A 23,615-nucleotide genomic window follows, 5' to 3' on the forward strand; every position below is an offset into this window, starting at 1 on the left:
TATTTAATAGGCTGTTTTTGAAATGCAAGACAATAAACCTTCTAATAAAATTGTCACTGCTATATTCTATTGTGTACAAAAGCAGTATTTTGTAGGTCAGCTTTTAAGTTCCTTCAGAATTTCACAATGGTAACTAAAAAGAGGGGTTCTGGTCAAAAAAAGATTTAGAAACAATGGACTAAAAGTTCTGCAGGTTTCTTTTAACTAGTGATTGACTCATCTGGTGCTAGTAAATCAGTGATTCTCAACCCTGCTTGTATTTTTTAATTCCCTGAGAAGTTTTAAAATGCAGGCTATTTGAGCTCTACCCAATTAAATCAAAATTTCTCATTTAAAAGCCAATGAAAGTATATTGAAGCACGTGATTCCTCTCACTTTGAGGCCAGCCTTTGACCACTCTCTGACAATAAAAATATTCGAACGTTAAAGGTACACTCTTCCACGTCTAGCATTTATAATTACCTTTCTGCAGTAACTCTCTATTTTAGTACTACTACTAAGACTTCAAAGAGAAATCTGACAAACAGTATCCCATACCTGGTTCTGACTCCTGCTTCTGTAAAGGTGGGAAGAACCTCAGATATGTCATCTTGGTACTGTACTTCAGAGTCCTGGTCCGTCTCATCACATGGGCAAAGGAAAGCTTCAAGTGCTCAGTAACATTCTTTAGTTGGAAGTATTTGGTATTGAAGAAAAGGAGGGTGTTTAAAAGGACGATTGGTGAGTAAGCGCCCAGCTGTTTGCACTCCCACAAATGCTCTTCCTCAATGCGAGAGAACATGTAACCTAGACAGAAGAAGGGGTACAAGAAACAGTACTGAGCTCCTGCTAAAGAAGACTAAGTAATCTCTCAAATTCTAGGACAGGGAGATATAAAGAGAAAAACTGACTATTCCTCTTTCCCCTCTTCCTTATGCAGAAAACCAGAAAAGGCACCACAAAGAAAAAGGCAGATGATTCCACTCAAGTAGACACCGTGAGAGTCTCCTGAAACTGTTTTCATCTGTTGATATTTTAGATTGGGGTTAAGCTATCTTTATAAAGGGCCAGAAAGTAAATATTTTGGGATGTGTAGGCCATATAGGCTCTGAACAACGCTGTTGCTGTAGAAACTAAGGAGCTGTAGAGAACACATAAACAGGCAGAGCTATATGCCAGCAAAATTTATTTATAGTCATATGATTTTCTTTTTTTTTTTTTTTTTTTGAGACGGGGTCTTACTCTGTCGCCCAGGCTGGAGTGCAGTGGCACGATCAGGGCTCACTGCAGCCTCAAACTCCTGGGCTCAGGTGCTTCTCCCACCTCATCCTCCTGAGTAGCTGGGACTACAGGCACCACCATCATGCCCAGCTAATTTTTTGTATCTTTTGTATTTTTTGTAGAGACAGAGTTTCACCATGTTGCCCAGGCTGATCTTGAACCCCTGGGCTCAAGTGATCCTCCTTCCTCAGCCTTCCAAAGTCACACCTGGGACTGCAGGTGTGAGCCACCACACCCAGCCATGAATTTAATATAATTTTCACATGATGAAATAGGAATTCTTAAAAAAAATTTCCCCAACTATTTAAAAATGTAAAAACAATTTTTAGCTCATAGACTGCAAAACAGGGAGCAGGCCAGATTTGGCCCATGGGCCATAGTTTGCAAACTCCTGTTGGAGATCATTAAGCTTACTGTTAAAGGTGCTCTGCAGCCCAGCAGAAAGGTGCATATATTACTAAGCATAACATTGAACCTCTTCATTCACCTCAGCCTGAGACCTGGAGTGAATTATGGACTTGTCTGATGACATCTGGTCAAAGATAATTCAAGGACGAGGACCTAACTCTCTTAACCACAGTTCAGTATACATACAAACTACCAAGAAAGGCCCACTGTTAGCAGATATGGTATGTGAAAGCTACACCAATGCTACCAGATCAAAAATGGTTTCTAAAAAGGTAAATGTAACTTCAAATTAGTTTATATTTTCTGCAGTCAGTGTCTATACATGTGCTATATGACTTGTACAGTTTTCCTAAAACAATCAACAATAAACCAAAGACCTTCTCCTCAGAAGTCCAAATATGGTATAAATCTGGACAGAAATAAAAATGAACAATTTTTTTAAAGATAACCAAAAAACTTAAGCAATTTAAGAAAGCACATCATGAAAACAATAAAAAAAAAAAAACACCCTACCATTAGGAAGTATTGTAGGTTCCCATATTTTCAAGAGTTTGGTAAGTTCAATCATAAATCTGGAATAGGGCTCAGTAAAAATGTTATCTATTCTACCATTTTCAAACAGGTACTACAAGAAAAAAAAGAAAATATACATGTTGATAAAAAGAAAACATGAGTTCTTAAAAAATTATTCTAAGAGATACAGTTTACCCTTAATTTTTGCCCTTGCAATATTATAAACCACATTCAACTTCTCAGTATTTTAGAGATAGTTGTTAAAACACTAGAATTCAAGCTAAAGCTCCTTTTCATGTTAACACATTATCTTCAGCACTGATCTTGCAAGGTAAAGTTTTTTATTTCGTTTTAAAACACGGATGGTACAGAAGAAGTATTATAAAGAACCCTTTACTTAGTTCCTAAAACTGACATACTAAAACTTGGTTCCAATGCACATGTTCCAAATCATGTTTTTCCTGATTCATAATGTGTATCTGCAGATGTGCTCTTTTGTTTTTTACCCTAGATACAAGATCATTTCTTGCAATAACACAGTTAGCTAATGTCAGTTGACCTGAGGAAACCCAAATTTAAAAACTATTTATTTGGAGCCTTCTAACTACAGCTCTCAACTCTGCCCCACAACCTAGCCCTCAAAAAAGTTCAAGTCTAATTATAGGACATTGAACTATGTTAATTATAACCATTAACAACCATATCATAGGCTAGAACAAAAAGAATACCTACAGTTTAAAAATGTATTGAGCCAGGAATGGTAATCCCAGTGCTTTGGGAGGCCAAGGTGAGAGGATCACTTGAGGTCAATAGTGCAAGACTAGCCTGGGCAACACAGTGAGACCCATTTCTACAAAAAATTTAAAAACAAATAGCCAGGGGTGGTGGTGCATGCCTGTAGTCCTAACTGCTTGGGAGTCTGAGGCAGGAGGGTTGTTTGAACCTGGGAGTTTGAGACTGCAGCGAGCTATGATCATATCACTGCACTTCAGCCTGGGTAACAGAGCAAGACCCTGTCTCTTTTAAAATGTACTGACGGTGCAAGTCAGATAAAATCAATTGAGACAGGGACACACCATGAGTGGTAACAGAATCCAAGGCAGCATGTAATTACATGATAAAAGTATTTTGGTGTTTTTAAGGTTTAGTATTTTTAATTTATATTTCCATGGCTATCTTGGTTTCTTGAATTTCTATGTATGACTTGGAGAAGATTATTTCCATTTAAATTTATTCTGCCTAACAAAAATTACCACTTCAATAGGCATTTTTATGAGGCCTCCTCAAAGGCAATTTATGATCTTATTGGCAGATTACAGTTTGTTGTTCAATAGCATTCTTCTTTCTTTCTTTTAATATCGTCACTTTCAAGCTTAAAAATGTATCTTCGTTATTGAAAAAGCTCAAAATAAAGAAAAAGTAGACTATTCAAACTCATCAGAGTCAACTACTATTCATATGCAAAAATATTTCCAATCTTTAAGAAATTCCTTTATGCAGAAGTGAGTTTTGTACAGTTACAGAAATATATCAGTACATATAACACAACATACATGCTGTTTAAAAAAAGTCTCTTCCCCCTTAACCGGGAACAAGAGAAGAATGCCTATCCGTGCCATTCTTCATCAACACTGTACCGCGAATCCTAGCAGAGCAGCCAGGCAAGAAAACTAAATATAACGCATTCAAATAGGAAAGGAAGAAGTAAAATTATCTCTAGTTGCAGGTGACAGAATCCTATATATAGAAAATCCTAGAGAATACACAGGAAAATGAATTATTAGAGCTAATAAGTGAATCCAGCCAAGTTGCAGCATATAAGCAATACACAAAAATCAGTTCTATGTCAAGCTAGCAATGAACAATCCAAACAGAGAAATTAAGAAAGTCATGCCGGGCGCAGTGGCTCACGCCTGTAATCCCAGCACTTTGGGAGGCCGAGGCGGGCGGATCACGAGGTCAGGAGATCGAGACCACGGTGAAACCCTGTCTCTACTAAAAATACAAAAAAAAAAAAAAAATTAGCTGGGCGCGGTGGCAGGCGCCTGTAGTCCCAGCTACTCCAGAGGCTGAGGCAGGAGAATGGCGTGAACCCGGGAGGCAGAGCTTGCAGTGAGACGAGATTGCGCCACTGCACTCCAGCCTGGGTGACAGAGCGAGACTCCGTCTCAAAAAAAAAAAAAAAAAAAAAAAGAAAGTCCCATGTTTACCAAAGCATCAAAAAGAATAAAATACTTGAGAAGAAATGTAACAACCAAAATGATGTAAGACTTACACACTTAAAACCACAAAAAACTGCTGAAAGCAAAAATTAAAGAACTAAATAAATGGAAAGACATCCTGTAGTCACAGATCAGAAGATTTAATAATGTTAAAATGGCAATATTATCCAAATCAATTTATAGATTCACTGCAATCATATCAAAATCCAATGGCCTTTTTTTGCAGAAATGGAAAAACCCATTCTAAAATTGACATAGAATTTCAAATGACCTTGAAGAGCCAAAATAATTTTGAGGAACCACACTTCCTGATTTCAAAACTTACTACAAAGCTATACTGTAAGTTTCAAAACTGTGTACTGCCCTAAAAATAGCCATCTATAGAAAAATGGATTAGGGCCGGGCGCAGTGGCTCATGCCTGTAATCCCAGCACTTTGGGAGGCTGAGGCAGGTGGATCACGAGGTCAGGAGATCGAGACCATCCTGGCTAACACAGTGAAACCCCATCTCTACTAAAAATACAAAAAAAATTAGCCGGGAGAGGTGGTGGGCGCCTGTAGTCCCAGCTACTCGGGAGGCTGAGGCAGGAGAATGGCGTGAACCCGGGAGGTGGAGCTTGCAGTGAGCTGAGATCGAGACTCCATCTCAAAAAAAAAAAAAAAAAAAAAAAAAAGAAAAATGGATTAGAACTGAGAGCCCAAATTAAACCCATTTATATTTGGTCAAAAGATTTTCTACAAGGGTATCAAACCCATACAATGGGTAAAGAACAGTCTCTTCAACAAATGGCGCTGAGAGAACTGGAGAACCACATACAAAAGAGTGAAGGTAGACCTAGCTCATACCAGATACAAAAATTAACTCAAATCGACGACCTAAATATAAGAGCTAAAATCGCAAAACTCTCTGAAGAAAAGAGGATTAAATCTTCATGCCCTTGAATGTGGCAATGGATTCCTAGATATAACACCAGGAGCACAGCCAATAAAAATAAAAGAAAAAGGAAAAGAAAAGGAAGAACAAAAAAGAAACTGAACTTCATTAAAATAAAAAAAATTTGGCCAGGCACGGTGTCTCATGCCAGTAATCCCAGCACTTTGGGAGGCCGAGGTGGGCGGATCACGAGGTCAGGAGATCAAAACCGTCCTGGCTAACATGGTGAAACCCTGTCTCTACTGAAAAAAAAAAAAAAAAAAATGAGCCAGGTGTGGTGGCGGGCACCTGTAGTCCCAGCTACTCGGGAGGCTGAGGCAGAAGAACGGTGTGAACCCGGGAAACGGAGCTTGCAGTGAGCCGAGATCACGTCACTGCACTCCAGCCTGGGCGACAGAGCGAGACTCTGTCTCAAAATAAATAAATATTTGTCATTCAAAGTACACTACACCAAGAGAGTGAAAAGAAAATCCAGAGAATGGGAGAAAATATTTGCAAATCACATATCTGATAAAAGTTCAATATCTAGAATATATATAGTTTCTACAACACAATGACAAAAAGACAATTCAATTAAAAATTAGGCAAAGGACTTGATATAGTTTAGATACTTGTGCCTTCCAAACCTCATGTGGAGATTTGATCCTTAATGTTGGCAGTGGGGCCCTGATCTCTCATGACTGGCTTAATGCCATCCTCCTAGTAATGAAGTTCTCCCTCTATTAGTTACTGAGAGATCTGACTGTTAAAAAGAGCCTGGCACCTCGTCCTCACTCTCTTGCCATGAGACGCCTGCTCCCCCTTCACCTTCTGCCATGATCATATGATGCCATGATTGGAAGCTTCCTGAAGTGCGCACCAGAAGCAGATGCTGGCGCCATGTTTCTTGTACAGCCTGCAGAACCATAAGCCATGATTCTGCATGAGAATTTTTTTTTTTTTTATGACAGAGTCTTGTTCTGTCACCCAGGCTGAAGTGCAGGGGCGTGATCTTGGCTCACTGCAACCTCTGCCTCCTGGGTTCAAGCGATTCTCCTGTCTTAGCCTTCCGAGTAGCTGGGACTACAGGCGCGTGCCACCACGCCCAGCTAATTTTTGTATTCTTAGGAGAGACAGGGTTTCACCATGTTGGCCAGGCTGGTCTCGAACTCCTGACTTCGTGATCTGTCTGCCTCGGCCTCCCAAAGTGCTGGGATTACAGGCATGAGCCACCGCGCCCAGCCAAGAATTTCTTTATAAATTACCCAACCTCAGCTACTCCCCTATGGCATACAGACTAAGACAGGACTTAAATAGGCATTTCTCCAAAGAAGGTATACACGTGGTCAAAAAGTACACGAAAAGATTCCCAATGTCATTAGGAAAATGCAAATTAAAAACACAATAAGATATCATTTCATACCCACCAGGATGGTTGTTTAAAAAAAAAAAAAAGACAGAAATTAACAAATGTTAGCAAGAATGTGGAGATACTGGAATCTTCATACACTACTGTTGGAAATGTAAAATGGTGCTGCCACTTTGGAAAACAGTTCAGTAGTTCCTCAACAACTCAGTCATAGTTACAAGACTGAGCAATTCCACTCCTAAGCATAGATGGCAAAAGAATTGTTCAATTCCCACCTATGAGTGAGAACATGCGGTGTTTGGTTTTTTGTCCTTGCGATAGTTTACTGAGAATGATGTTTTCCAGTTTCATCCATGTCCCTACAAAGGACATGAACTCATCATTTTTTATGGCTGCATAGTATTCCATGGTGTATATGTGCCACATTTTCTTAATCCAGTCTATCGTTGTTGGACATTTGGGTTGGTTCCAACTCTTTGCTATTGTGAATAGTGCTGCAATAACCTAAAACCTAAAGTATAATAAAAAAAAAAAAAAAAAAAAAGAATTGAAAATAGGTGTTCAAACAAAAACCTGTACATGAATGTTCACAGCAGCGTATTCACAATCACCAAAAGGTGGGACCTCAAATGTCCATCGGTGGATGAATGGATAAACAACATGTGGCATATCTATATGATAGAATATTATTCAGCTATAAAAACGAATGCTATATTGATTCATGCTAAAACATGGATAAACCTTGAAAACATAATGCTAAGGGTAAGAAACCAGACACAAAAGGCCACATAGTGTGTGAATCCACTGATACGAAATATCCAGAATAGGCAAGTCCAGAGACACAGAAAGCAGATTTATAGTTGCCAGGGATGGGTGGAGGGAGTAATGGGGAGTGACTACTAAATGGGTTTGAGGTTTCCCTTTGGAGTCATGAAGTTACAGAATAGACAGTGGTGATGACTGCACATTAAGAATGTACTTATTAGTCCTACTGAATTGCGAACTTTAAAATGGTAAATTCTATGTTATGCATATTTTCCCATAACAATCACACTATATACATAATTCTGCAAGTTACTTTCTTTTCGTTTTCCCTCAGGCGGGTTCTCACTCTGCCACCTAGGCTGGAGCTCCAATGGCTCACTGCAGCCTTAAACTCTGGCGCTCAGGTGATCCTCCTGCCTCCGCCTCCTGAGTAGCTGGGAGTGGAGGCGTACACCACCATACCTGGCTAACTTTTTATTTTTTGTAGAGACAGTGTCTCCCTATGTTGCCCAGGCTGGTCTTGAATCACTGGCCTCAAGTGACACTCCCATCTCAGCCTCCCAAAGTGCTAGGAATACAGGCGTGAGCCACCACACCTGGCCCTGCAAGTTACTTTTTAAAATATATGCCTCTAAGAATTTCCTAGGTCAATAAATACAGAAGCAAGCCATTCCTTTTTAAGTATTTTACAGTATTCCACAGTATGGACATATTATAGTTGACTGATCCACAAAGCTTGATTAACACTTGAGCGGTTTCCAATTTGTTGTTGTTAAAAACAATGTTCCAGTGAAAATACCAGTATATATCTGGGTGTGTACAGGTGCATGTAATTTCTGTGGGGACATATTCTGGTCAATGGATTTGCTAGGTTGAAGAATCCATATGTTTAACTTGATACCTGTTGAATTCCAAGGCACAAGTATAAGATACTGTCTGGATCATATTTTTCACCATTTGGTCTCCGCACCTCTTGGATAAACTGGCATAAGCCCAAACTCAACTCAGCAAAAGTGCAGGACAGAATGTCTTCCTTCAGCTTGATAGAGCGGACTGTGGAAAGGTAGAAAACATCTGAAACATTAACTTTTAACAAACATAGTAGCATTACTTGATTAACTGAATAAACATTGAACACTATTGTGCCCCAGGCACTGCAGTGCAGACTAGTGGGTATATAGATTAAAGACAGATTCTGATCTCAAGTCTACTTCAGTTAGGGAAATAAAGACCAGTGCATATGGTGCAATATGTGCTATGATAGAGGCTTTCTTTAAATGGCATTCTATGAAAGCAAATGAAGGCTATCCAACAGGGAAGAGTCAGGTTAGATTCTGGGAAACATGATACTGGAGCTAGACCTTAAAAGGTGAGGAAGAGTTAAACAGGTAGATAGGTAAAGAATTCCAATCTGAGGATACACAAAAAGGCTTCCCAAAGTAGGAGTCCACAAAACTCTAGTCTTATGTGAGAGCTGGAGAACACTGGGTTTCTAAGATTTGATATTCAGAAAACACAAGATACTGTATTTATCTCTGAAGAAGTCACAGTGCTTAATGATACATTAAAGGCTCTGAGCATATCTGCAAAAAAGAAAGCTATTCAACTTTCTTTTTCTTTTATTTATTTCTTTTTTTTTTTTTTTTTGAGATGGAATTTCGCTTTTATTGCCCAGGCTGGAGTGCAATGGCACAATCTCGGCTCACTGTAACCTCCACCTGCCGGGTTCAAGCGATTCTCCTATCTCAGCCTCCTGAGTAGCTGGGAGTCAGCCGTGCACCACCATGCCCAGCTAATTTTGTATCTTTAGGAGAGATGGGGTTTCTCCATGTTGGTCAGGCTGGTCTCGAACTCCCAACCTCTGGTGATCCACCTGCCTCGGCCTCCCAAAGTGCTGGGATTAAAGTGTAAGCCACTATGTCTGACCAGCTGTTTAACTTTCTTCAGCTGATATTTATTTGAATACAGAACACCTCAAATAATGAATAACACCCTCTTGCCTTTGGAAATGCTAGAATACAGTATTCCCTTCGCTAGGTCACAGGTTGAAAAGGTTCAGGGGACTTGGGTGTATAGGACAAAGCAAGAAGGGCAGGTGGGGGCAGATCATGATCAGCCTCATTTCTCATATTAAGATTTTGCAGACAATGAGCTGAATTAATTTTGAGCAGGGGAGTTATCCAATTTGATTTGTAGAGGTCCTACTACAACATGTTGATCCACATTGTGGGGCCAAGATTAAAACACCCTTTCTAGTCATTGCTCTTCTGCATTGAGATAAGATTACATACACATGGGCTCCTGTGAGTTGGTTTTAGTTAAAGCAAGCGGTATCTCATGAGAGCACAGACCATGTTTGACTTTTTCACCCTAGTACCTAGCTTCATACCTGGTATGTAAGAGATATTCAGTAAGTATTTTCTCAATGAAAGAGTGGTAGAAATGGGTTGCCATCCCCTGTAACAGCTGCATTTAGGCTTAGTAGTCTAAAGCAGTATTACCTCTCTCCATTTGCACTATCACCCTTCCCCGGCTTTTTTGGTTTTATTTTTATTTTTTTAGAGACAGGGTCTCGCTTTGATGCTCAGGCTGGAGTGCAGTGGTGCAATCATAGCTCACTGCAGCCTCAGGACTCTTGGGCTTAGGAGATCCTCCTGTTTCAGCCTCCTACAGTGCTGGGATTACAAGTATGAGCCACTGCACCCCGCAGGTTGCTCTTTTAACTTAAAACATGCTACTAGGCGGTTAATGGCCTAGTAAATCTCCACAACAGGAGTGTATTTACATAGCCTTGGAGCAGACAGATTATACTTGATCTATAGGAACTCAATGAGTTAGTCACTGCCCACAGCAGCAACTAAGTGCTCCAATAAGGACAGTTACATGTGCCCCAAAACCAACAGGGTAGACTGGAGTGAAACCAAGAGTGCATACAATCACCTAGGTTTGAGACAGAAAGAAGATATAGTTGGAAAGTGGAATAAAATCAAGTTACATGGATATACTCATCCATTCTGCCCCATCTCATTCCATAAAGATTGTACAAGTATCTTACATAAAACACAAATTAAAAGCAAAAGATAAAGTGAAACAAAAATTTAGAATAGGGTGTCAAAAGTAGTGAAAAATGAAAACTAATGTGGGCCTTAAAATTATACACTGTTGCTTTATTTGAAATGTTCATGTAATACCAAATTTCCTGGCAGCTGAAGTGAAACCCACAAACATTGTCAGTTACATAGATCTCACTGTAAGGAAAAATTCCTACATTAGAAGCAAGGCTTTTCCAGGTATTTTTCTTAAAAAAACAAAAAACAAAAAACTGGGCTCCACGTGGATTACTATACAGACGCAGGGCTCAAGATGACATATTTTGAGGCACTTGCACAGTGTCAAAAATAAAACAAAATTCTGTATATTTGCATAATAAACTCAAGATCAGAAGACGTAACCTTACCCTTGTAACAACCTCCTTAAAACGGGATAAGATTAATTTCTCTTTCTAACCTTAAGACTCTAAATTTTAAATAATTTAAAATATTCAATTTACAAATTTAAATCGGCAATAATAATATAAATAATTCATACCAAATGGAGAGAAACTAATTTTACCTCTACAGCCTGGCTCTGAGGATTCTTGAGAGAGTGCATGGTCTTGAGTACTTCCTAAGGGGTCAGAACGTGGGCTGGATGAAGCCTGTTCAACCCCTGACAAGGAGAGAAACATAAAAGTTTAAATAAAATAAAAATGCGGAAAAAATTAAGTAAAGCCCAAACCAAAGTTTTATGGGGTTTTTGACCTAAAATGTATCCCTTTTCAGTAGATTATCTGTGTATTTCCCCCTACCTAAATCAAGATACAATTCATGCTGTGCACTTACCTCCACATTTTAGATCCCCCTGCTCTTCCTTGGCATTTTTCCACTGAACCCAGTTCTTCCAAGCATTTACCCCATACATGTATTTCAGTGTCATCCCAGACACTGAGCAGCCTTGAAAGGCTCCTTGAATAAGACTCCTGGGCTCCACAGCCACTATAGACTTCTTCCGTCCCTGTAAGAATTCCAAAAATTTACAGAACATAAAATTTAGTTTTGGATTTTTAAGAGTCAGGGTTCTCAAAGCTGGAAAGGGTATACATTTGTAGAATAAAGAATTTAGTTTTATATCCTAAAGATTCAGAGTTCTTAGAGCAAGAAAGGGCTTTAGAGATTATTTAATCCAATCCATATGAGGAAGGAAGAAAGAAAATGTTTAAATGCAGAAGAGCACACTGTAATAATCACTAACATTTGGGTATTTACTATGTTCCAGATATAGACTCACCTGATGAGGTATGAATAACTATTATTACCACTCAGGTCTATTTAATGAAACATGTAAACAGATCATATTCTGTGCTATAAAACAAGCCTCAACAAATTACCTAACTACAATGAAATTAAAATAGAAACCAGTGATGCATAGATGTCCAAAAAAATCCTCCAAAATCATAAATTAAACAGCTCTATGGGTCAAAGAAGAAAGGACACATGCAATCACAAAACATTTTGAACTTAAATGAAAATGAAAATAAAATTTACCAAAATTTTTGTGATGGAACTAAAGCAGTACTTAAAGGGACATCTGTAGTATTAAAATGTTTCAGTAAGAGTCTATAATCCATAACCTAAGCTTCTATATTAAGAAACTAGAAAACGAAGGCCAAGTGCAATGGCCCATACCTGTAATGCCAGCACTCTGGGAGGCCTAAGTGGGCAGACTGAGCCCAGGGGTTCAAGATCAGCCTGGGCAACATGGCAAGACCCCGTCTCTACAAAAAATTAAAAAATTAGCCAAGCATGGTGGCACACATCTGTAGTCCCAGCTACTTGGGAGACTGAGGTGGAAGGATCACCTGAGCCCGGGAGGTTGAGGCTGCAGTGAGCCATGATTACGCCACTGCACTCCAGCCTGGGTGACTGAGTGGAGACCCTGTCTAAAAACAAACAAGCAAAAAACCAGAAAAGGAAATCCAAATTAAAACCCAGGCTGGGTGCAGTGGCTCACGCCTGTAATCCCAACACTTTGGGAGGCTGAGGCAGGTGGATCACTTGTGACTCTCATGCCAATAAATTAAACTACTTAGATGAAATGGACAAACTTCTTGAAAGATTAATTAAGCTTACTCTAGAAGAAACAGATAACCTAAATAGCCATAGAAACAGCATTTATAGCTTAAAAACCTCCCACAAAAACTCCATTCCCAGATGGATTAAATTCCATCATAGTTAAAGAAATTATACAAATTTTATCATAGTTAAAGAAATTATACAAATAGAAGAAAAAGAAATATTAACTAATTTTATAATGTCACCAGTACCCTGATACCAAAACCAGTCATAAAGTACAGATAAATATGTCTTGAACAGGGACACTTAAAACCTTCACAGGGCCGGCCATGGCGGCTCACGCCTGTATTCCCAGCACTTTGGGAGGGTGAGATGGGTGGATCACTTGAGGCCAGGAGTTCAAGACCAGCCTGGCCAACATGGTGACACCCCATCTCTACTAAAAATACAAAAATTAGCCAGGCATGGTGGCGGGCACCTGTAATCCCAGCTACTTGGGAGGCTGAGGCAGAAGAACTGCTTGAATCTGGGCGGCGGAGGTTACAGGGAGCCGAGATCACGCCATTGCACTCGAGCCTGGGCGACAGAGTGAGACTCTGTCTCAAAACAGAACAACAACAACAAAAAACCTACACAGAATATTAGCAAACCAAATCCAGCAACACAAAAAAATAATAAGAAAAAAGTAGGGTTTATCCCAGGAATTGAAGGTTAATCATTTGAAAAAATCAATGTATTTCACCATTTTTACAGACTTAAAAAAAGGAAAACCAGATAATCACCTCAAAAGATGCAAGAAATCCACCTGAGGAAGTTCAATACCCAATCATGATTTTAAAAACTTTCAGCAAATTAAAAGGAAAAAGGGAACTTCCTCAACCTGATAGAAACCACCTATGAGAAACCTACAGGTAACATCATACTTACTGTTGCAAGACTTTTTTCACCGTAAGGTTAGGAATAAGGCAAAAAGGTCTGCTCTCACTACTAATATTCAACATTGTACTGAAGATACTAGCTAGTTCAATAAAACAAGAAAAAGAAGGAAAGAAAATGCATTCAGATTACAAAGGAAAAAGTAAAACTGTCTTTATTCACAGATAATATGATTGTCTACGTAGAAAATCCTAAGGATTTTAGTTGAGCAAAGTCACAGGACACAAAGTAAATACATGAAAATTACCTATATTTCTTTTTTTTATTTCTAAGATAAATATCATAGAAGAAAAAATTATCTATATTTCTATATACTAGTAAGGAACACGAAAAATGAAATTGTCTTTTTTTTGAGACAGGGTCTTGCTCTGTCGCCCAGACTAGAGTGCAGTGGCATGATCAGGGCTTACTACAGCCTCGACCCCCTAGGCTCAAGCAATTCTCCCAGCTCAGCCCTCCAAGTAGCTGGGACCACCAGCATGCGTCACCATGCCCAGCTAATTTTTAAAATTTTTAGTAGAGATGGGGTCTCACTATATTGCCCAGGTTGGTCTCAAACTCCTGGGGCTCAAGCAATTCTTCTGCCTTAGGCTCCCAAAGTACTAGGATTATAGGTGTGAGTCATTGTGCTCAGTGAAAAATAAAATTTAAAAATAATACTATTTACAACAGCATCAAAATATCTTACATACTTATGAAATAAACTTAACAGAATATAAGGAGACTTGTAACGGAGACTATTCCACGTTTCCAGATTAGAAGACTCAACATTCCTAAAATGTCAATTCTCTCTCTCTGGATTCAGGACAGCCCCAACTGAAATACTAGCAGGCTTTTTTTTTTTTTTTTTAAAGAAATTGACAAGTTGATTCCAAAATGTATATAGACATGCAAATGACAATTTTAAGAAGAACAAAGCTGGAGGATTTACGCTCTTAATTTCCAGGCTCACTGTAAAATCACAGTAATCAGGACAGTTGGTACTGGTATAAACACAGACATAGAAGTCAATAGAACAGAATAGAGAGTTTCAGAAACAGACTGACACATACATATATGATTGACTTTTAACAGAGTTGCCAGTGTAATTCAATGGGGAATGAATAGTCTTTTTCAAGGGCAGTGCTGGAACAACTGGATGTCCATACACAAAAAAATGAACCTTGACCCTTGCCTCAACTCATATATAAAAATTACCTCAAAATAGATCACAAACATAAAAGTTAAAACTATAAAACTTCTAGAAGAAAATGTAAGAGAATGTCTTAGTTACTATGAGTTAGGCAAAAATTTTTAGATGAGGTATTAAAAAGCACAATCCATAAAATAACAAATTGATAAAAGGGACTTCCTCAAAATCAAAATCTGCTATTCATCATTAAGAAAATAAAAAAGGAAGTAACAAAATAGGACCAAATGTTGATTTGATAAAGAAATTATGTCCACAGTAAAGAATACTTACAACTCAGCAAGATGACAACCAAACCAATAAAAAAATGAAAAAAATGTGCAGAAACTGTGAATAAACACTTTACTAAAGAAGACACATGAATGGCAAATACATATATGAAAAGATGCTCAACATCATTAATCATTAGGGAAAAACAAATTAAAACCATAATGAGGTACCACTATACATTGACTAGAATGGCTAAAATTAAAAATCAACAATACCAAGTGTTAGCAAAGTCATGGAGCAGATGGAACTCTCTCATACACTGCTGGTGGGACTGCAAAATGGTACATCTCCTTTGGAAAACAGTCTGGCAGCTTTCTTATAAAGTTAAAAATACACATAGCATAAAACCTAGCAATCTCATTCCTAGATCTTTTTCCTCAAGAGAAATGAAAACATATGTTCACACAAAGATTGATACTAAGATGTTCATAACATTTTGAGTAAGTTTTATTCAAAATAGCCCCAATCTGGAAACAACCCAAATTTTTATCACCTGTTAAACAGTTGAACAAATTGTAGTTTGTCCATATAATGAAATACTACTCAGAAATAAAAAGGAATCAACTACTGGGACGTGAAATAACATGGAAGAATCTCAGAAACATTATGCTAAGTAAAAGAACTTAAACACAGAAGACTACATATTATAGGATCCCATTCATGTGAAATTTCAGAAAAGGCAAAGCAGTGGCATTCTGCATCAATCTGTACAGTAGATCAGTGATTGTCAGCAGCCAGAGGGGCTGACTGCAAAAGGTCACAGTGGAACTTCTTGCTAAGTGGAATTGTTCATGATTGTGGTGGTAATTACGTATGATATACATTAGTTGAAGGCCATCAAAATGTACACTCAGAACTTATAAATGTTTTAATGTAGTTATACAATATGGCTAATTTTAAAAATAAACCTATTATTCTTTCAACTTTGTATAGGAAAGCCCTGTCAATGTGAAAAACAGCCATGTGAACTTCACTATTTTACTATACTATAAAAAGAGTGAACTGGCCGGGCGCAGTGGCTCACGCCTGTATTCCCAGCACTTTGGGAGGCCGAGGCGGGCGGATTACGAGGTCAGGAGATCGAGACTATCCTGGCTAACATGGTGAAACCCTGTCTCTACTAAAAAATACAAAAAAGAATTAGCCAGGCATGGTGGCGGGTGCCCGTAGTCCCAGCTACTTGAGAGGCTGAGGCAGGAGAATGGTGTGAACCCAGGAGGTAGAGCTTGCAGTGAGCCGAGATCACACCACTGCACTCCAGCCTGGGCGACAGAGTGAAAGTCCATCTCAAAAAAAAAAAAAAAAAAAAATACTGAACTACTCAATATTTTTTATTTTTATTTATTTTTATTTATTATTACTATTTTTTTTGAGACAGTCTTGCTCTGTTACCCAGGCTGGAGTGTAGTGGCCCGATTTTGGCTCACTGCAAGCTCCGCCTCCCGGGTTCAGGCCATTCTCCTGCCTCAGCCTCCCAAGTAGCTGGGACTACAGGCGCCCACCACCACACTTGGCTAATTTTTTTGTATTTTTAGTAGAGACGGGGTTTCACCATGTTAGCCAGGATGGTCCTGATCTCCTGACCTTGTGATCCTCCTGCCTCGGCCTCCCAAAGTACTCAGTATTATAACATGTAAAAAGAGCTAAATTTAGAGGCTGCTCAAAAAGATAAAAGCATAAAAAACAATTATAAAAAGTTTTTTAAAGTAAACAAAGCAATATAAAAGAAAATCCTTAACTATAGAAACGAAAAAGTTCCTACTGAAAGAAATGTAAATAAAATATATGGTTCTTGAATCCAAAAAACAAAAGTCTAAAATTACGAGGTTGCAAAATAACATGTGGAACTACCTGACTCTGGCTGTTACAGAGTTTTGAAAGCAGCAGGAACTAAATAATGCTTGTAGAATGAAGGAAAGAAAAGTCTAGAAAAGTTAAGCTGCAGCTTACTCTTCGTCTGGGTTGGGGGAAGCCATCTCTGTGTCGTCGTCTTGTTCGGGAACGTGCCTGGATTCCCTGTCCTTTATTAAGTGGGTCAAAGGATTCTATAATAATCAGCAGAAAGCACAACATGAGGTAAATAACTCACAAATTTAAATAAAGACTTAGACTAGGAAAGAAATATCAGGTAATCGTCACTATATTCATTAGTTTGTGATAAAATAAGAATTCCACTTATAGACTTAAACCAAGGATATAGGGCATAAATGAAAACTTCATTAATAATCAGGAAAACCTCTTATATAGCTACTACGAGAAAGGTTAAAAAAAATTTTAACCAAATTAATCACTTATAAGAACAATATGGTACAAATTAACACCTACAAAGCCAGGGTCTATTTGTGCTCTAGATATGACCTCTAACACATTACACTGTTATTATCAATAACAATTGGCACTGCTTAATAGTGCCAATTCAGAGTTGTACCGACCTTCTAAAATAAAAAGCTTTCGGTGGACAGGTTACTGTACACAAACCTGATGGAAAATCTGCTTCCAGGTCCTGTTCAGTTTCCCCTTTTGAGAACTGCTTCAATTCTGAATCACCCTCTTGCACAGCATTTGACTTTAAGGCATAATGATTCAGCTCTTCCTCCCAGCTATGTGGAGTAGATACTGCCTCTGATTCAAGATCACCACTGTATGTACTTCCTTGGTCTGAAATATATAGATAACAATCAAGCCCTCAAAATAAAATAGCCTCATCTTGACATGCTCGGAAAACTTCCTGAACCCCTAAATACCAAAAAATGAGATACGGTTGATGGACAATTACCTAGGTACACTCAAGAATGAGGTAACTTGTTCATCAGCCTCAAAGAACTGGATTCATATTTTTGGTAGGCACTTGAAAGCATTATCTCAATTAATTTTTAAAACAAACATTTGAGTGGCTTTTATTATTCTCACTACAAATTAGTACACTTCATAGACACCTGATACCTCTTACAAATAGTTAAAATTACAAATATGAAATCCAAGGGTACTAATAGTTTATAAGTTTCTATCACTAACAGAGGGTAGTATTTCTAAAAATCAAAACATATTTTCAACTACAAACCTTTTTCAAATATCTTGGTGTCTAGAAACAGTTCCTGTTCAGAAGTTTGAGACTCTAAAGAAAAAGAAAAGCACATAAATAATTTATGTTTATACAACAAATTATATCTCAGATGAAATGACTGCACTACATACATCAATCATACTACGAAGTTCTAAGTAAATAGATTTCATATGCAGAAAGAATAATTCATTAACAAAATTAGACATTAGGGATAAATGCAGTTAAACAGATTACCGCTGTTAATGGGGATTCTGGTTAGTATCATGTGCTTTGGAGTCAGATGTATCTGGATTCAAGTTCTGGTTCTGCCACTTCTGGACTGCATAACCAAGGCAAGTCTAACATCCTACTTTCCAGATCAGAAATTTGAGGTACACAGTACCCCCTCCCCACCCCATAAGGTTGTCGTGAAGATTGAATGAGGCACGGCACACAATGCACTGAGCACAATGCCTAGCGCATGGCAAGCACACAAAACGTTAACTATTGTTTTTATCATGATTCCACACTAGTAGTATGAGATCTATCTATCAGTTATTTTGAGCCAAATGGTTTTCCATCCTAAGGTTCTATTTACCCTCTACCAGCATGCTGGTTATTATATAATAGGAATTCTTATGTGGGGACCATGGCTTTGATTATAGAGATAAAATTGGAAAATGATCATGAAATCTTGATTTCTAAGTTATTTTTCTGGAATCATAACTAAAAACTATTGAATATTAATACTTGGTTTTCCTTCATAAAAACAGTAAGAGCTTTCAGAAGCACTAAAAAGTGTAATCAACCCCACAGGCTTGGTATTCACAGACAATAAAGGTTTTAGAAACACCCTGACTGTCTTATACTTAAAATTACTTGAGTCACCTAAAAATGTGTAAAACGTGTTTTTTCTTTCTTTACTTTTAAAGATTATACCAACCTCCCTGAGATAGAGTCTTCTCCTTCTCTTCATCTTCTGCAATCATTTCTGCCATCTCAAGGAGATCAGCTTCAAATGGATGTGTGGGAAGCTTTTCCTTAATGTCTTCAATACTCTCTGTGACTTTATCTTCAGTATCCATTGAAGATGGAATAAGCATAGGGACAGGCATCTGAAAGACCAAGGATAGACTGAAGGCTTTCTTTGGCAACAGGTTTGTAGCCAAAAGTATGATTTGTGAGATGATTTAGGTATTAAAATAGTAAACAAATTTAAGATATATTCATTGCTGATGATTAAAATAGTCTTGCTAGTTTGTTTTTATAAGACTAGAGCCATTTAAATAAAATTTCAGTAAGTGCTTTGGACACTCAACCAATTATGTCTCTGAATCCTCTAAAAGAATAATTCTATAATACACTTGCATTTTGTTTTTGTTGTTTTTGCTTGTATTTCTCACAATTTTCTCATAACTGTTTCCTTTAAGGACTCAGTACCTGGGAAAAATAAATTTGTAATTAAAAAATACATTTTTCTTTAATCAAAAATGAGAATTATGTAAATCACAGTACTCTTTTCACCCTTGCTAGAATCCAGGATTTCACCATACACCATTTCTGATCTTTTTCTATTTGAGTGGTCTTTTTTTTTTTTTTTTTGAGATGGAGTCTCGCTCTGTCGCCCAGGTTGGAGTGCAGTGGCGCGATCTCGGCTCACTGCAAGCTCCGCCTCCTGGGTTCACGCCATTCTCCTGCCTCAGCCTCCGGAGTGGCTGGGACTACAGGAGCCCGCCACCGCGCCCGGCTAATTTTTTGTATTTTTAGTAGAGACGGGGTTTCACCGTGGTCTCGATCTCCTGACCTTGTGATCCACCCGCCTCAGCCTACCAAAGTGCTGGGATTACAGGCGTGAGCCACCGCGCCCGGCCTATTTGAGTGGTCTTATTGTGCATGTAACTTTTTTAAAAAGCTACATCATAACCTTTTCTGAGAAGGAAGGGTACAAATAAAAGCAGTCATTTATATAATCCATGTGAAGTAATAATGGTAATATGATAACAGCCAATCAGAAGCAGGTATATTTTACCAACAAATGAAAACTTTCTTCACAGAACTATACAATTTTAATTGAGGAAAATGCATGCTATATTAGCTTTAATCTCTAAATGATTACTCACTGGAACTGGAATTCCAAATGGGACTGGAGCATACTGAGTATAAAGATGAAGAGGTATGGGAACAAACACTGGTACGGGAACTGGCACCACAATAATCTGGGGCTGACTTGGAGTGTCTTCTAACAATAACAACAACAAAATCACAAAAAGCAAAGAGGGTTAGAAATACTTTAATAAGATTTCAAAATAAAAAAGCTTACGGAGGTTTATAGTTCAAAATAAGAGTAACCTACAACATTACAGGAGTTCTTACAAAGGAGAAATAACTAAAGTAGCCAAAAAAAAAAAAAATCTTGAGTATAGCACTGACAAAAAGTGGGTAACAAATATCACTGATGTGAGGAGAAAATGAATGCAGGATATAATTTAGATGGATAAATCGAAAGGATTGAAACAGGGAACCTAGAAGACAGGCATGGAAAACCGCTTGCTAAAGAGGAGGCTGAATAGGGAGGGGCCATTTCCGTCATGCTATAATGCACATTTCAAAATCATTTGTAGCTATTGAAGAATTTTTTAACACAAAGTAGTGATGAAAATGACATCAAAAAAGATTAATTTGGCAACAATTTCAGCACTGAATAAAAAATATATCAACTGTTAAAATAGTAGGCAATTATAATATGTAGAGCTAAGATGATGGGAGACTACTCTAGGTTATGATACCTACAAAAAAGAGTAAATACATATAGCAGATGTTCTAAGTAGTAAAAGGATGAAACAGAACTTGGAAAAAAACTTGGAGAAAGTAGCAAGATGGATGATTTATTCCATTATTTAACCAGACGGTCCCCAACTTAACGATGGTTCAATACAGGATTTTTCAACTTTATGATGGTGCAAAAACAAGTATATACCATACTTCTCTATAGCACTGAATAAATTACGTGGTATTCAAAACTTTATTATAAAATAAGCTTTGTGTTAGATGACTTTGCCCAACTGTAGGCTAATGTAAGTGTTCTGGGCATGTTTAAAATAGCCTAGGCCCAGTTATGATGATGTTCCAAAGGTTGGGCATATTAAATGCATTTCTGATTCATGATTTTTTTAACATATGATGGGTACAACATTGTAAGTCGAGGATCATATAGAGTCCTTTCTATGTGTCAGAGAATATGCTAGATAAGTGTGAAATCATTAATCTAGGAGAAAGTTAATGCTAGGGGCAGAAAGAGAAGAGCTAACAATTTGACTAGAGTTAGAAGTAGGGAAATAATATGGCATAAATTTTTTTTTTTTTTTTTTTTTTTTTTTTAACAGATGGGGGTCCCACCATGTTGCCCAGGCTGGTCTTGAACTCCTGGGCTCAAGTGATCCTCCCGCCTCAGCTGTCCGAAGTGCTGGGAGTACAGGCATGAGGCACCACACTTGGCCAATAAACTTTACATAATACAGCAGACATTAAAAAATTGTTACTTGATTTAGAAACATCTGATAACCAAACTACATAATGCTAAATAAACTGCTATTGATTAAAAAAAAAAAAAAAAAGAACTAAATCATTTACAGCCTTGCTATTTTGGTGTGGTCCATGGACCAGAAGCACTGACTTTACCTGGGAGCTTATAAGAAACGCAAAATCTCAGGCCTCACTGAATAAGGATCCACTTAGTAAAATTCCTGGATAATTCATGTGCATATTAATCTTTGAGAAGCAATGGCTGACAGGATAGCCCTGCAGCTCTAGAAATCAAGAATTTCTTTCTAGTTTAAAAATTCTGGGACTTTTAAACATTTTTTAGTAGAGATGGTCTCACTATGTTGCCTGTGCTGGTCTTGAACTCTTGGGCTCAAGTGATCCTCCCGCCTCAGCCTCCCAAACTGCGGGGATTACAGGTGTGAGCCACTGCAACCGGCCAAAAGTCTAGGACTTTTGGATGGCAGCATGAGGAGCTACAAAGATCTATTCCTTAGTGAAACAAGCAAAGAAAGTGAAAACTATTTAAAAACAACCATTTAAATTCTTGGGAAATTGTCCTAAAGGCATATACCAAATGAAGAAAGATTTAATCAAGACAATCTGTTCAAATTTGGTAAGAACAGTGAAAGTCTGACATTTCAGCCATCACAGGCTTTATCCCCCCAGCTCAATTCAGCTCAGCTTGACAGAAACTCCACTATGGGTAGCTGTGGCCAATAAAAATGGGCTTCCCTCCACTCAGCTCCCAATCAAGTGTTACCGTATCTCATCAAGAAAGGTAGGCCACAAGCATTTCTCATCCCCTCCAACTGAAAGCTGAAGAGGCTAAATTCCTGGTGAGTACGGGCAAGAGGTCAGGGGCTTCCCTTCACCCACTTTCCATCCACCGGATGGAGGCTCTACCCTAGGAAAAGCAGGCCAAGAACACTGGGATCCTGATCACCCTCACCCCAGCTCACTTGTAGGGCAGAAGTTCCATGCCAGGAGAGGCAAGCCAAAAAGGCCAGAGACTACCACCCTGCCCAGCATCCACAGAGGTGGCTCAGAGATTCTGCCTAGGGAGAGGGGCAGTTCATAAAAAAAAAAAAAAAAAAAAAAAAAAAAAAAAAAAAAGAAAGCTCTGAAGCTCTCCTCAAAGGAACTGACTTCATTTGAAACAGTGTGGAGTAGCCAAGAGACTGTGGAGTAGTTCAAACCTAAGGTCACACTGGAAAACAACAGCACCTCCTAGAAGCCTGTCTATGTAATTCCAAACCTTATGCTTATTCTATAATATTACATTGTCATTAATAAGAGAATTAAATGACCTGCTCACAGTATGGTATCACTGATTAACTTCCTTCTCTTTGACCCAACTTGTTAAGCCTCAGATGTGGAAAATACCTAACTCACAGGGATGCTGTGAGAACTAAACTCGGCAATGTATACAACCAACGAAACACTTCACCTAGGAAATAGCAGGTACTCGATGCAAGTAGATCCCACATTTCTTTCCCTTAAAAAATTAATAAAGAAAGAAAGAAAGACCAAGGAACATACCTGTCTGGCATTCTTTGTTTTGGGTATGTGGTTTGCAAGAGGTGGCTTTAGTCTGTGTGATGGGTTTGCATAATAAAGCTTTGTTCTTCAAAAGCCTTGGAGGTTGGGAAGGTGGCAGTTTCAGGGCATCTGTTTGAGTACTTGCCTAGTAAAAAAACAAATTAGAAACCAAAAACATTTTTTAAAATCTCATTGTAATTATAAGAAATATTATAATATTAAAAGAAATGTCATATTGGAATTACATGGAGGACATGGCAAGTAAATATTCAACCAAATGTATAAGAAATAAAATACTCCTAAAATATTAATAGTAATCAAGGAATGTTTTATTTATTTTTTTTTTTTTTGAGACGGAGTCTTGCTCTGTCGCCCAGGCTGGAGTGCAGTGGCACAGTCTCAGCTCACTGCAAGCTCCGCCTCCCGGGTTCACGCCATTCTCCTGCCTCAGCCTCTCCGAGTAGCTGGGACTACAGGCGCCCACCACCACGCCCGGCTAATTTTTTGTATTTTTAGTAGAGACGGGGTTTCACC

General features: G+C 38.3%; 1 protein-coding gene across 13 annotated transcripts in view; it reads right to left on the minus strand.

Moving 5' to 3' along the window:
• The window catches only part of ZMYM4 (zinc finger MYM-type containing 4), a 153,844-nt gene that overhangs the window by 5,681 nt on the left and 124,548 nt on the right, over positions 1–23,615 (minus strand). For 12 of the 13 annotated variants that reach the window (XM_055254677.2, XM_055254686.1, XM_055254688.2 and 9 more), the window contains 11 exons: positions 23,082–23,226; positions 20,120–20,238; positions 18,943–19,114; positions 18,018–18,071; positions 17,435–17,614; positions 16,907–17,001; positions 11,332–11,503; positions 11,063–11,158; positions 8,352–8,503; positions 2,182–2,293; positions 538–786 (listed from right to left, as the gene is read on the minus strand). In XM_055254677.2, coding sequence (XP_055110652.1) covers positions 538–786; positions 2,182–2,293; positions 8,352–8,503; positions 11,063–11,158; positions 11,332–11,503; positions 16,907–17,001; positions 17,435–17,614; positions 18,018–18,071; positions 18,943–19,114; positions 20,120–20,238; positions 23,082–23,226 — 1,546 coding nt within the window. The remainder of the gene's footprint in view (positions 1–537; positions 787–2,181; positions 2,294–8,351; positions 8,504–11,062; positions 11,159–11,331; positions 11,504–16,906; positions 17,002–17,434; positions 17,615–18,017; positions 18,072–18,942; positions 19,115–20,119; positions 20,239–23,081; positions 23,227–23,615) is intronic. The other variant, XM_063627867.1, reaches the window with a different exon arrangement.

The sequence above is a fragment of the Symphalangus syndactylus genome, chromosome 12, assembly GCF_028878055.3.
Source record: "Symphalangus syndactylus isolate Jambi chromosome 12, NHGRI_mSymSyn1-v2.1_pri, whole genome shotgun sequence".
NCBI classification, from domain to species: domain Eukaryota; kingdom Metazoa; phylum Chordata; class Mammalia; order Primates; family Hylobatidae; genus Symphalangus; species Symphalangus syndactylus.